Source organism: Poecile atricapillus, chromosome 33 (genome assembly GCF_030490865.1).
Source record: "Poecile atricapillus isolate bPoeAtr1 chromosome 33, bPoeAtr1.hap1, whole genome shotgun sequence".
In the NCBI taxonomy this organism is placed as follows: Eukaryota; Metazoa; Chordata; class Aves; order Passeriformes; family Paridae; genus Poecile; species Poecile atricapillus.
In genome coordinates this window covers 1,519,763-1,534,920 of record NC_081281.1, presented here as the reverse complement: position 1 = coordinate 1,534,920, position 15,158 = coordinate 1,519,763, and the positions used below count along the sequence as shown (strand labels likewise).

At 38.2% G+C, this 15,158-nt stretch overlaps 1 protein-coding gene across 4 annotated transcripts in view; it reads right to left on the bottom strand.

Annotated features, from left to right (window-relative positions):
* The window catches only part of CGN (cingulin), a 72,424-nt gene that overhangs the window by 6,623 nt on the left and 50,643 nt on the right, over positions 1–15,158 (bottom strand). For 3 of the 4 annotated variants that reach the window (XM_058860624.1, XM_058860621.1, XM_058860623.1), the window contains exons 17-21: positions 13,171–13,254; positions 9,435–9,556; positions 4,886–4,994; positions 3,898–4,061; positions 2,379–2,594 (exon numbers count right to left, since the gene is read on the bottom strand). In XM_058860624.1, coding sequence (XP_058716607.1) covers positions 2,477–2,594; positions 3,898–4,061; positions 4,886–4,994; positions 9,435–9,556; positions 13,171–13,254 — 597 coding nt within the window. In that variant the 3' untranslated portion in view covers positions 2,379–2,476. Of the gene's footprint in view, positions 1–2,378; positions 2,595–3,897; positions 4,062–4,885; positions 4,995–9,434; positions 9,557–13,170; positions 13,255–15,158 lie in introns of those variants that run through there. The other variant, XM_058860622.1, reaches the window with a different exon arrangement.

Below are 15,158 nucleotides of genomic sequence, written 5' to 3'. Positions count from 1 at the left end.
ATAAAATTGGGATAAAAGTGGGGGAAAATTGGGATAAAAGTGGGGGAATATTGGGATAAAGTTGGGATAAAAATTGGGGGAAATTGGGATAAAATTGAGATAAAAATTGGGATGAAAGTGGGGGAAAATTGGGATAAAAATTGGGGGAAAATTGGGATAAAAATTGGGATAAAAGTGGGGGAAAATTGGGATAAAAATTGGGGGAAAATTGGGATAAAAATTGGGATAAAAGTGGGGGAAAATTGGGATAAAAATTGGGGAAAATTGGGGGAAAATTGGGATAAAAATGGGATAAAATTGGGGAAAACCGGGATAAAAGTGGGGGAAAAGCTGGGGCAAATCCGTGCCTGTGGAATTTTAGGAAATTCCAGAGTTTTGGGGAACTTTGGGGCGTTCCCACCCAGAATTCCCAAAAATTTCCCCCACAAATTCCCGAGATTTTCCAAACATTCCCACCCAGAATTCCGGAGAATTCCCACTCAGAATTCCCGACAATTCCTGCTTGAGAATTCCCAAATCCCACCCAGAATTCCCAAAAAATTCCAAACGATTCCCTTCAAAGCGCTGAATTTTATTCCAAACACCTTCGGGAGGAGCCCAAGGGAGGGGTGGAAATAAAATTCCCAAATCTGGGAAATCCCAGGATTCCACCAAAGTTATTCCAGGTGCTGAGAAATTCCAGGAATTCCTGGGAATTCCTGGATATTCCTGGGAATTCCTGGGAATCAGGAGGTCCCCAAGGGGGTCCCAGCCCCTCTTTCCTTCGTGGAATTTTTTCCCATGGAGCAGCCGCATCCCGGGGCTGATCCCGGCTGGAATTCCGGGGCTGATCCCGGATCCAATCCCGGCTGGAATTCTGGGGCTGATCCCGGCTGGAATCCTGGGGCTGATCCCAAATCCAATCCTGGCTGGAATTCCTGGGGCTGATCCCGGCTGGAATTCCCGGGGCTGATCCCGGATCCAATCCTGGCTGGAATTCTTGGGGCTGATCCCGGCTGGAATTCCGGGGCTGATCCCGGATCCAATCCTGGCTGGAATTCCGGGGCTGATCCTGGCTGGAATTCCGGGGCTGATCCCAAATCCAATCCTGGCTGGAATTCCGGGGCTGATCCTGGCTGGAATTCCGGGGCTGATCCCAGATCCAATCCCGGCTGGAATTCTGGGGCTGATCCCGGCTGGAATTCCTGGGGCTGATCCTGGATCCAATCCTGGCTGGAATTCCGGGGCTGATCCCGGCTGGAATTCCTGGATCCAATCCTGGGAATTCCCAGGAATCAGCAGGAGGGGGCTGATCCCAGGTCAGGATTGATCCCGGAGCTGATCCCAGATCCAACCCCAGCTGGAATTCCCGGGAATCAGGAGCAGGGGGCTGATCCAGGGGCTGATCCCAGATTGGGATTGATCCTCGAGCTGATCCCGGAGCTGATCCCGGATCCAACCCCAGCTGGAATTCCCGGGAATCAGGAGGGGGCTGATCCTGGAGCCGATCCCAGATCGGGATTGATCCTCGAGCTGATCCCGGCTGGAATTCCCAGGAATCAGCAGGAGGGGTGAGATCCTGGAGCCGATCCCGGAGCTGATCCCGGAGCCGATCCCGGCTGGAATTCCCGGGAATTGGGAGGGGGCTGATCCTGGAGCCGATCCCAGATCGGGATTGATCCTGGAGCCAATCCCGGATCCAACCCCCCCAGAATTCCCGGGAATCAGGAGTAGGGGGCTGATCCAGGGGCTGATCCCAGATCGGGATTGATCCTGGAACCGATCCCGGAGCCGATCCCGGATCCAGCCCCGACTGGAATTCCCGGGAATCAGCAGGAGGGGGCTGATCCTGGAGCCAATCCCAGATCGGGATTGATCCTGGAGCCGATCCCAGATCGGGATTGATCCCGGAGCCGATCCCGGAGCCGATCCCGGCTGGAATTCCCAGGAATCAGCAGGAGGCTGATCCTGGAGCCGATCCCAGATTGGGATTGATCCTGGAGCCGATCCCGGCTGGAATTCCCGGGAATCAGAAGGAGGGAGCCGATCCCAGGTCAGGACTGATCCTGGAGCCGATCCCAGATCGGGATTGATCCCAGAGCTGATCCCGGAGCTGATCCTGGAGCCGATCCCGGCTGGAATTCCCGGGAATCAGGAGGGGGCTGATCCTGGAGCTGATCCCAGATCGGGATTGATCCTGGAGCCGATCCCGGAGCCGATCCCGGAGCCGATCCCGGATCCAGCCCCGACTGGAATTCCCAGGAATCAGCAGGAGGGGGCTGATCCTGGAGCCGATCCCAGATCGGGATTGATCCCGGAGCCGATCCCGGAACCAATCCCAGCTCTCGACGGCAGCTCCGGCATTCCGGTCATTCCCGTCATTCCTGGCACTCCCGAAATTTCCGTCATTCCCGTCATTCCTGGCATTCCCGTCATTCCCGTCATTCCCATCATTCCCAGAATTCCCGTCATTCCCGTCATTCCCGGCATTCCGGGCTCAGCAGGAGCTGGCCTGCAGGTTGGCCTCGCTCAGGAGGGAGGCGAAGGCGGCCGATCCGAATTCCTCATCCGAGCTCAGCCGCTCGTCCTGGAGCGCGGAATCCACGGCCCGGCGCCTGCGGGGAACATTCCGGCATTTTCCATGGAATTCCAGGCATTTTCCAGGGAATTCCCGGCATTTTCCATGGAATTCCTGGCATTTTCCATGGAATTCCAGGCATTTTCCAGGGAATTCCCAGCTTTTCCCAAGGAATTCTGGGGTTTTCCATGGAATTCTGGGGGTTTTTCTATGGAATTCCCAGCATTTTCCATGGAATTCCCGGCATTTTCCATGGAATTCCCGGCTTTTCCCAAGGAATTCTGGGGTTTTCCATGGAATTCTGGGGTTTTTTCTATGGAATTCTGGAGTTTTTCCCCAGGAATTCCCCACTTTTTCCATGGAATTCCTGACCTTTCCCAAGGAATTCCTGGCCTTTTCCATGGAATATTGTTTTTTTCTATGGAATTCCCGGCCTTTTCCATGGAATTCTGGGTTTTTCTCATGGAATTATATTTTTTTTTCCCATGGAATTCTGGGGTTTTTTTCCATGGAATTCTGGGGTTTTTTCCCATGGAATTCTGGGGTTTTTTCCCAAGGAATTCTGGGGTTTTTCCACGGAATTCTGGGGTTTTTTCCCATGGAATTCCCAGTTTTTTCCACAGATTTTTGATATTTCCAATGAATTTTGATTTTTTTTTAATGGATTTAAGAACTTTCCCACTGGATTTAGGGATCTTTCCCATGAATTCCATGAATTCCATGGATTTGGGAAGGATTTGGATTCCCAGGATTCCTTTTCCATGGATTTCAGGCTTTTCCAGGTGGGAATTCCCACGGATTTTTGTGATTTTTCAATGAATTCCAGATTTTTTCCCACAGATTCCAGAATTCCATGGATTTGGGAAGGATTTGGATTCCCAGGCTTCCTTTTCCATGGATTTCAGGCTTTTCCAGGTGGGAATTCCCACGGATTTTCATGGATTTTTCAATGAATTTCAGATTTTTTCCCAGGGATTCCAGAATTCCATGGATTTGGGAAGGATTTGGATTCCCAGGTTCCTTTTCCATGGATTTCAGGCTTTTCCAGGTGGGAATTTCCACGGATTTTCGTGGATTTTTTCAATGAATTTCGGATTTTCGTGGTTTTTTTGCTGAATTTCAGATTTTTTCCCACAAATTCCAGAATTCCATGGATTTGGGAAGGATTTGGATTACCAGGCTTCCTTTTCCATGGATTTCAGGCTTTTCCAGGCAGGAATTTCCACGGAATTTCGTGGATTTTTTGATGAATTTTGGATTTTCATGGTTTTTTTCAATGAATTCCAGATTTTTTCCCAGAGATTCCAGAATTCCATGGATTTGGGAAGGATTTGGATTACCAGGCTTCCTTTTCCATGGATTTCAGGCGTCTCTGGAGTTGCTCGTTCAGCTCCTGCTGCTCCTCCAGATCCCGCTGGGATTTTTTCCGGGCGTTTTCCAAGCGTTCGATTTCCTCCTCGGATTCGTCCACCTGACGCTTCAGGGCCTTCACCCGCAGGCTCAGCTGGGAATTCCGGGAATTTGGGAATTTTGGGAAGGGTCAGGAGAATCCCGGGTGGGTGGGAAGGGCTCTGGTTTGTGAGGGAATTTTTAGGGATTTTTAGGGGATTTTTTTAGGGATTTTAAAGGGAATTTTATGGGATTTTTAGGGGATTTTTATGGGATTTTTAAGAGATTTTTAAGGGAATTTTAAAGGGAATTTTATGGAATTTTTGAGGGATTTTAAGGGAAATTTTATGGAATTTTAAGGGATTTTTAAGGGATTTTAAAGGGAATTTTATGGGATTTCAATGGGAATTTTTATGGGAATTTTATGGGATTTTAAAGGGATTTTAAAGGGAATTTAAAATGGAATTTTAATGGGAATTTTAAAGGAAATTTTAAAGGGAATTTTATGGAATTTTTATGGAATTTTTATGGGAATTTTAAAGGGAATTTTTAAGAGAATTTTATGGGATTTTTAAGGGATTTTTAAGGGAATTTTTTGGAATTTTAAAGGGAATTTTACAGAATTTTTAAAGGATTTTATGGAATTTTAAAGGAATTTGAAAGGGAATTTTATGGAATTTTTAAGGGATTTTTAATAGAATTTGAAAGGGAATTTTATGGAATTTGAAAGGGAATTTTACAGAATTTTTAAGGGCTTTTAAATAGAATTTTAAAGGAATATTAAACCAATTATAAACCATTTCTAAAGGAACATTTTCAGGATTTTTAAGGAATTTTTTTCCCATCCAACCCATCCCAGAATTCCCAATCCAACCTTGCCCAGGATTTCCGGGATCAACCCTTCCCAATCCATGATTTTTCCCGGAATTCCGGCCCCACCTGATCCCTTTGGCTGTCGCTGCTGCGCCGCTCCTCGTCCAACTGCAGCGACAATTCCTTCATCTTCCTCTCCAGCTTCCGGTTGGATGAGAGCAGGACGCTCTTCTCCCTATGGAAAAACCAAATTCCAGGGATTTTTCCCACTCCGGAATTCCGAGGGAATTTTCTGGAATTTTTATGGATTTTTTATAGAATTTTTTTGGGGATTTTTAGGGATTTTTTTAGGAATTTTTATGGATTTCTCACAGATTTTTTAGGGATTTTTTTGTGGATTTTTTAGTATTTTTTATGGATTTTTAATGGATTTTTAACTGATTTTTATGGATTTTTTAAGGATTTTTAACTGATTTTTGGGGGATTTTTATGGATTTTTTTAGGAGTTTTTATGGAATTTTTTAGGAATTTTTATGGATTTTTTTAGGAATTTTTACAGAACTTTAATGGATTTTTTTAGGAATTTTTATGTAATTTTTACAGAATTTTAATGGATTTTTAACTGATTTTTGGGGATTTTTATGGATGTTTTTAGGAGTTTTTATGGATTTTTTTAGGAATTTTTACAGAATTTTTATGGATTTTTTAAGGATTTTTAACTGATTTTTTGGGGGATTTTTATGGATTTTTTTAGGAGTTTTTATGGAATTTTTTAGGAATTTTTATGGGGTTTTTTTAGGAATTTTTTCGGAATTTTTATGGATTTTTTATGGATTTTTAACCGATTTTTTGGGGGATTTTTATGGATTTTTTAAGGAGTTTTTATGGATTTTTTTACAGATTTTTTTGTGGATTTTTTAGGAATTTTTACGGATTTTTTATGGATTTTTTGTGGATTTTTTAGGAATTCTTATGGATTTTTTATGGATTTTTAACTGATTTTTTACAGAATTTTTATGGATTTTTTACAGAATTTTTGGGGGGATTTTTAGGGATTTTTTTAGGATTTTTTATGGATTTTTTACAGATTTTTTAGGGATTTTTTGGTGGATTTTTTAGGAATTTTTACGGATTTTTAAGGAATTTTTTGTGGATTTTTTTGGAATTTTTATGGATTTTTTACAGATTTTTTAGGGAATTTTTTGGTGGATTTTTTAGGAATTTTTACGGATTTTTTAGGGATTTTTTGTGGATTTTTTATGGATTTTTTACAGATTTTTTAGGGATTTTTTTGTGGATTTTTTAGGAATTTTAATGGATTTTTAAGGAATTTTTTGTGGATTTTTTAGGAATTTTTTACAGATTTTTTAGAGATTTTTTGTGGATTTTTTTGGAATTTTTACAGATTTTTTAGGAATTTTTTGTGGATTTTTTAGGAATTTTTACGGATTTTTTAGGGATTTTTTTGTGGATTTTTTAGGAATTTTTACAGATTTTTAAGGAATTTTTTGTGGATTTTTTATGGATTTTTTACGGATTTTTAAGGAATTTTTTGTGGATTTTTTAGGAATTTTCTGTGGATTTTTTAGGAATTTTTACAGATTTTTAAGGAATTTTTTGTGGATTTTTTATGGATTTTTTACGGATTTTTTAGGAATTTTTTTGCGGATTTTTTTGGAATTTTTACGGATTTTTAAGGAATTTTTTATGGATTTTTTTTTAGGATTTTTTATGGATTTTTTTACAGATTTTTTGTGGATTTTTTAGGAATTTTTACGGGTTTTTTATGGATTTTTTGTGGATTTTTTTGGAATTTTTACGGATTTTTTAAGGAATTTTTTTGTGGATTTTTTTTAGGAATTTTTATGGATTTTTTACAGAATTTTTTTGGGATTTTTATGGATTTTTTTAGGATTTTTTAGGGATTTTTTGTGGATTTTTTAGGAATTTTTACAGATTTTTTAAGGAATTTTTTGGTGGATTTTTTTGGAATTTTTACGGATTTTTAAGGAATTTTTTGTGGATTTTTTAGGAATTTTTATGGATTTTTGAAGGAATTTTTTGTGGATTTTTTAGGAATTTTTACGGATTTTTAAGGAATTTTTTGTGGGTTTTTTTGGAATTTTTACAGATTTTTTAGGGATTTTTTGTGGATTTTTTATGGATTTTTTACACATTTTTTAGGGATTTTTTGCGGATTTTTTTGGAATTTTTATGGATTTTTTAGGGACTTTTAATTTTTTTTTTTTTAATTTTTATGGAATTTTTAACTGATTTTTTTAGGATTCTTTAATGGATTTTTAACTGATTTTTTAGGAATTTTAATGGATTTTTAACAGATTTTTTCCCAGATTTTCACGGATTTTTAATGGATTTTTTAATGGATTTTTACAAATTTTTCCCAAATTTTTATGGATTTTTCCCAAATTTTTATGGATTTTTTACGGATTTTTTATGGATTTTTAGGGATATTTTTTTTAAGGATTTTTATGGATTTTTATGGATTCTTCCCAAATTTTTACGGATTTTTCATGGATTTTTCATGGATTTTTATGGATTTTTCCCAAATTTTGAAGGATTTTTTATGGATTTTTAGAGACTTTTTTTTTAAGGATTTTTATGAATTTTTATGGATTTTTCCCAAATTTTAATGGATTTTTTAGGGATTTTTTTTAAAGGATTTTTATGAATTTCTACAGATTTTTCCCAATTTTTTATGGATTTTTTAACAGATTTTTTAACGGATTTTTAATGGATTTTTACAGATTTTCCCCCAAATTTCATGGATTTTTAAATGGAATTTTTAATGGATTTTTAATGGAATTTTTAATGAATTTTTACCAATTTTTCCCAAATTTTTTACAGATTTTTAACGGATTTTTTAAACGGATTTTTAATGGATTTTTACAGATTTTTCCCCAAATTTTATGGATTTTTAAATGGAATTTTTAATGGATTTTTAAATGGAATTTTTAATGGATTTTTAATGGAATTTTTAATGAATTTTTACCAATTTTTCCCAAATTTTTTACAGATTTTTACGGATTTTTTAACAGATTTTTAATGGATTTTTACAGATTTTTCCCCAAATTTTATGGATTTTTAAATGGAATTTTTAATGGATTTTTAATGGAATTTTTAATGGATTTTTACAGATTTTTCTCAAATTTTTACAGATTTTTCCCAATTTTTTATGGATTTTTTTATGGATTTTTTACGGATTTTTTATGGATTTTTCCCAAATTTTTATGGACTTTTTACGGCTTTTTAATGGATTTTTAGGGATATTTTTTTAAGGATTTTTATGGATTTTTATGGATTTTTCCCAAATTTTTACAGATTTTTTAACAGATTTTTAAACGAATTTTTAATGGATTTTTTATGAACTTTTACAGATTTTTCCCAAATTTTTATGGATTTTTCCCAAATTTTTATGGATTTTTTATGGATTTTTAGGAATATTTTTTTAAGGATTTTTATGGATTTTTATGGATTTTTCCAAAATTTTTACAGATTTTTCACGGATTTTTCATGGATTTTTATGGATTTTTCCCAAATTTTGAAGGATTTTTTATGGATTTTTAGAGACTTTTTTTTAAAGGATTTTTATGAATTTTTATGGATTTTTCCCAAATTTTAATGGATTTTTTAGGGATTTTTTTTAAAGGATTTTTATGAATTTCTACAGATTTTTCCCAATTTTTTATGGATTTTTTAACGGATTTTTTAACGGACTTTTAATGGATTTTTACAGATTTTTCCCCAAATTTTATGGATTTTTAAATGGAATTTTTAATGGATTTTTAATGGAATTTTTAATGGATTTTTACAGATTTTTCTCAAATTTTTACAGATTTTTCCCAATTTTTTATGGATTTTTTAATGGATTTTTTACGGATTTTTTATGGATTTTTCCCAAAATTTTATGGACTTTTTACAGCTTTTTAATGGATTTTTAGGGATATTTTTTTAAGGATTTTTATGGATTTTTATGGATTTTTCCCAAATTTTTAGAGATTTTTTAACAGATTTTTAAACGAATTTTTAATGGATTTTTTATGAACTTTTACAGATTTTTCCCAAATTTTTATGGATTTTTCCCAAATTTTTATGGATTTTTTATGGATTTTTAGGAATATTTTTTTAAGGATTTTTATGGATTTTTATGGATTTTTCCCAAATTTTTACAGATTTTTCCCAATTTTTTATGGATTTTTTAATGGATTTTTTACAGATTTTTTATGGATTTTTAGGGACATTTTTTTTAAGGATTTTTATGGATTTTTATGGATTTTTCCCAAATTTTAACAGATTTTTAAACAGATTTTTAAACGAATTTTTAATGGATTTTTTTAATGGATTTTTCCCAAATTTTTCCCAAATTTTTGCAGATTTTTCCCAAATTTTTATGGATTTTTAATGGATTTTTTACGGATTTTTTCTTATGGATTTTTCCAAAATTCTCATGGATTTTTAAATGGATTTTTTACGGATTTTTTATGGATTTTTCCCAGATTTTTACAGATTTTTCCCAATTTTTAATAGATTTTTTACGGATTTTTCACAGATTTTTCCGGATTTTTGGGATTTCTTCCCCTCCCAACCCATTCCAAGGATTTTTTTCCCGTTTTCTCCGGGAATTCCGGGATAAATTTGGGAATTTGGGATGGGGTACCTCTCCTCAGCCTGGAGCCGATCCCGGAGCTCTTCCAGCTGCGATTCCAGCTGGGAATTCCGAACATTCCCGGGTTTCTGCTGCCCCTCGGAAGCCGCCAGCCGGTTCTTCAGCTCCTTATTCTGGGAAAAAATTCCCAAAAATTCCTCGGCATTCCCGGGAATTTTCCGGCTTTTTAGCCCGGTTTCATCGCGGGGAGGAATTTTGGGAATTCTTTGTGGGATTCCAGGGGGGGAAAAATGGGAATTGTGGGGGTTATTGTAGGGAAAAGTGGGAATTGTGCAGGAAAAATGGGAATTCTGGGGTTTATTGTAGGGAAAATTGGGAATTGTGGAGGGAAAAGTGGGAATTGTGCAGGAAAAATGGGAATTGTGCAGGAAAAATGGGAATTGTGGAGGTAAAAATGGGAATTCTGGGGTTTATTGTAGGGAAAAATGAGAATTGTGCAGGAAAAATTGGGAATTTTGCAGGGAAAAATGGGAATTGTGGAGTTTATTGTAGGGAAAAATGGGAATTGTGGAGGGAAAATGGGAATTCTCGAGGGAAAAATGGGAATTGTGCAGGAAAAGTGGGAATTGTGGAGGGAAAAGTGGGAATTGTGCAGGAAAAGTGGGAATTGTGGAGGGAAAATGGGAATTGTGCAGGAAAAATGGGAATTTTGCAGGAAAAATGGGAATTGTGGAGGGAAAAGTGGGAATTGTGGGGTTTATGGTAGGGAAAATGGGAATTGTGGAGGGAAAATGGGAATTCTGGGGTTTATTGTAGGGAAAAGTGGGAATTGTGCAGGAAAAGTGGGAATTGTGGAGGGAAAAATGGGAATTCTGGGATTTATTGTGGGGAAAAATGGGAATTGTGCAGGAAAAGTGGGAATTGTGGAGGGAAAAATGGGAATTGTGCAGGAAAAATGGGAATTGTGCAGGGAAAAGTGGGAATTGTTCAGGAAAAGTGGGAATTGTGGAGGGAAAAGTGGGAATTGTGGAGGGAAAAATGGGAATTGTGAAAGGAAAATGGGAATTGTGCAGGAAAAATGGGAATTCCGGGGTTTATTGTAGGGAAAAGTGGGAATTGTGCAGGGAAAGTGGGAATTGTGCAGGAAAAATGGGAATTGTGGAGGAAAAATGGGAATTCTGGGATTTATTGTAGGGAAAAATGGGAATTGTGGAGGGAAAATGGGAATTGTGCAGGAAAAATGGGAATTGTGGAGGGAAAAGTGGGAATTGTGGAGGGAAAAGTGGGAATTGTGCAGGAAAAATGGGAATTGTGGAGGGAAAAGTGGGAATTGTGGAGGGAAAAGTGGGAATTGTGGAGGGAAAAGTGGGAATTGTGCAGGAAAAATGGGAATTGTGGAGGGAAAAACGGGAATTGTGGAGGAAAAATGGGAATTGTGCAGGAAAAATGGGAATTGTGCAGAAAAAATTGGGAATTGTGCAGGGAAAAGTGGGAATTGTGGAGGGAAAAGTGGGAATTGTGCAGGAAAATGGGAATTGTGGAGGAAAAGTGGGAATTGTGGAGGGAAAGTGGGAATTGTGGAGGGAAAATGGGAATTGTGCAGGAAAAGTGGGAATTGTGCAGGAAAAATGGGAATTGTGGAGGGAAAAGTGGGAATTGTGCAGGAAAAATTGGGAATTTTGCAGGAAAAAATGGGAATTGTGCAGGAAAAGTGGGAATTGTGGAGGGAAAAATGGGAATTGTGGAGGAAAAATGGGAATTGTGGAGGAAAAGTGGGAATTGTGGAGGGAAAAATGGGAATTGTGCAGGAAAAGTGGGAATTGTGCGGGAAAAGTGGGAATTGTGCAGGAAAAATGGGAATTGTGGAGGGAAAAATGGGAATTGTGGAGGGAAAAATGGGAATTGTGGAGGGAAAAATGGGAATTGTGGAGGGAAAAGTGGGAATTGTGCAGGAAAAATGGGAATTGTGCAGGAAAAGTGGGAATTGTGCAGGAAAAACTGGGAATTTTGCAGGAAAAATGGGAATTGTGGAGGGAAAAATGGGAATTCTGGGGGTTATGGTGGGGAAAAGTGGGAATTGTGCAGGGAAAATGGGAATTGTGGAGGGAAATTTGGGAATTGTGGAAGGAAAAAGGGGAATTGTGCAGGAAAAATGGGAATTGTGGAGGGAAAATGGGAATTGTGGAGGGAAAATGGGAATTGTGCAGGAAAAAGTGGGAATTGTGGAGGGAAAATGGGAATTATGCAGGGAAAAATGGGAATTCTGGGGTTTATGGTGGGGAAAAGTGGGAATTTTGCAGGAAAAATGGGAATTGTGGAGGGAAAATGGGAATTGTGCAGTGAAAATGGGAATTGTGGAGGAAAAAGTGGGAATTGTGGAGGAAAAGTGGGAATTGTGGAGGGAAAAGTGGGAATTGTGGAGGGAAAATTGGGAATTTTGCACGGAAAAGTGGGAATTGTGCAGGAAAAATGGGAATTGTGGAGGGAAAAATGGGAATTGTGGAGGGAAAATGGGAATTGTGGAGGGAAAATGGGAATTGTGCAGGGAAAATTGGGAATTGTGCAGGGAAAATTGGGAATTGTGCAGGAAAAATGGGAATTGTGCAGGGAAAATTGGGAATTGTGGAGGGAAAATGGGAATTGTGGAGGGAAAATGGGAATTGTGCAGGAAAAGTGGGAATTGTGCAGGAAAAACTGGGAATTTTGCAGGAAAAATGGGAATTGTGGAGGGAAAGTGGGAATTGTGCAGGAAAAATGGGAATTCTGAGGTTTATTGTAGGGAAAAGTGGGAATTGTGCAGGGAAAAGTGGGAATTGTGGAGGGGAAAATGGGAATTGTGCAGGAAAAATGGGAATTGTGCAGGAAAAATGGGAATTGTGGAGGGAAAAATGGGAATTGTGGAGGGAAAAATGGGAATTCTGGGGTTTATTGTGTGGGAAAATGGGAATTGTGCAGGAAAAGTGGGAATTGTGCAGGAAAAGTGGGAATTGTGGGGTTTATTGTTGGGAAAAATGGGAATTGTGGAGGGAAAAATGGGAATTGTGGAGGAAAAAATGGGAATTGTGCAGGAAAAATGGGAATTGTGGAGGGAAAATGGGAATTGTGGAGGAAAAATGGGAATTGTGCAGGAAAAATGGGAATTGTGGAGGGAAAAATGGGAATTGTGCAGGAAAAATGGGAATTGTGCAGGAAAATTGGGAAAAGTGGGAATTGTGGAGGGAAAATGGGAATTGTGGAGGGAAAAGTGGGAATTGTGCAGGAAAAGTGGGAATTGTGCAGGAAAAATGGGAATTGTGCAGGGAAAAGTGGGAATTGTGGGGTTTATTGTAGGGAAAAATGGGAATTGTGCAGGAAAAATGGGAATTGTGGAGGGAAAAATGGGAATTGTGCAGGAAAAGTGGGAATTGTGCAGGAAAAGTGGGAATTGTGCAGGAAAAATTGGGAATTGTGCAAGAAAAATGGGAATTGTGCAGGAAAACTGGGAATTGTGGAGGGAAAAATGGGAATTGTGCAGGAAAAATTGGGAATTTTGCACGGAAAAGTGGGAATTGTGCCTGGAAAATCCCGGGATAACCCAGAGATCCCCAAAAATTCCGCTTGGGAATAAAAGCAAAGCAAGAAAAGTGGGAAAACCCCAGAAAAAAAACGGGAAAAAAGCCAGAAAAAAGCAGGAAAAAAAGCAGGAAAACTCCTTGGAATGCCGAGCTCATTCCCGAGGATTCTTTTCCCAGAATTCCTCAGAAATCTGGGATTTTTCCCGGGGTTTTTTCTCCGGAATTTTCCGCACCTGGCGCTCCAGGGAGGATTTGTCGCATTCCAGGTCCTGGCGGCTCGAACGCTCCTGGAGCAGCTCAGCCCGGAGCTGCTCGATCTGGGAATAAAAACGTGGAAAATCCCGGAATTCCCGAGGTTTTCTAGGGATTTCCGGGGTTTTTCATGGATTTCCATGGATTTTCATGGATTTTCCGTGGATTTCCATGAATTTTTCCATGATTTTCCATGGGTTTTTCATGGATTTCCATGGATTTTCTGGGATTTTCCATGGATTTTCTGGGATTTTCCATGGATTTTTCATGGGTTTTCCATAGATTTTCATTGATTTTCCATGGATTTTCCATGGATTTCCATGGGTTTTCTGGGATTTTCCATGGATTTCCATGGATTTCCATGGATTTTCCGGGATTTTCATCTATTTTCCATGGATTTTTTGCTGATTTCCATGGATTTCCATGGATTTCCATGGATTTTGTGGGATTTTCCATGGATTTTCTGGGATTTTCCATGGATTTCCATGGATTTTTCTCTGATTTCCATGGATTTCCATGGGTTTTCCATGGATTTTCTGGGGTTTTTCCATGGATTTCCATGGATTTCCATGAATTTTTCCATGATTTTCCATGGGTTTTCCATGGATTTCCATGGATTTTCTCGGATTTTCATCGATTTTCCATGGATTTCCATGGATTTTCCATGGGTTTTCTGGGATTTTCCATGGATTTTTCATGGATTTTAATGGATTTCCATGGACTTTCCCATGATTTTCCATGGATTTCCATGAATTTTTCCATGATTTTCCATGGATTTTCCATGGATTTTCCATGAATTTCCATGGATTTTCTGGGATTTTCTGGGATTTTCCATGGATTTTCCTCTGGTTTCCATGGATTTTCTGGAATTTTCCACGGATTTCCATGGACTTTCCATGGATTTTCATGAATTTTTCCATGAATTTCCATCGGTTTTCCATGGATTTTCTGCTGATTTCCATTAATTTTTCCATGGATTTCCATGGATTTTTCATTGATTTTCCATGGATTTCCATGGACTTTCCATGGACTTTTCATGGATTTTCCATGGATTTTTCCATGATTTTCCATGGTTTTCCATGTATTTCCATGGGTTTTCTGCTGATTTCCATGGATTTTCATTGATTTTCCATGGATTTCCATGAATTTTCTGGAATTTTCCATGGATTTCCATGGCCTTTTCATGGATTTTCATTGATTTTCCATGGATTTTCCATGGATTTTCCATGGATTTCCATGGATTTTCTGGGATTTTCCATGGGTTTTCCATGGATTTCCATGGATTTTCTGGCATTTTCCACGGATTTCCATGGACTTTCCATGGATTTTCATGAATTTTTCCATGATTTTCCATGGATTTCCATGGATTTCCATCAATTTTCCATGGATTTTCTGGGATTTTCCATGGGTTTTCCATGGATTTCTGTGGATTTTCCAGGATTTTCCATGGCCTTTTCAAGGATTTCCATTGATTTTCCATGGATTTTCCATGGGTTTTTCATGGATTTTCTGGGATTTTCCACAGATTTCCATGAATTTTTCCATGATTTTCCATCGGTTTTCCATGGATTTTCTGCTGATTTCCATTAATTTTTCCATGATTTTCCATGGATTTTTCATGGATTTTCCATGGATTTCATGGACTTTCCATGGACTTTTCATGGATTTTCCATGGATTTTTCCATGATTTTCCATGGTTTTTCATGGATTTTCCATGGATTTTCATGCATTTTCCATGGATTTCCATGGATTTTCTGCTGATTTCCATGGATTTTCCATGGGTTTTCCATGGATTTCCATGGATTTCCATCAATTTTCCATGGATTTTCCATGGATTTTCTGGGATTTTCCATGGGTTTTCCATGGCCTTTTCATGGATTTTCATAGATTTTCCATGGATTTCCATGAATTTTTCCATGATTTTCCATGGGTTTTCAATGGATTTCCATGAATTTTCTGGAATTTTCCA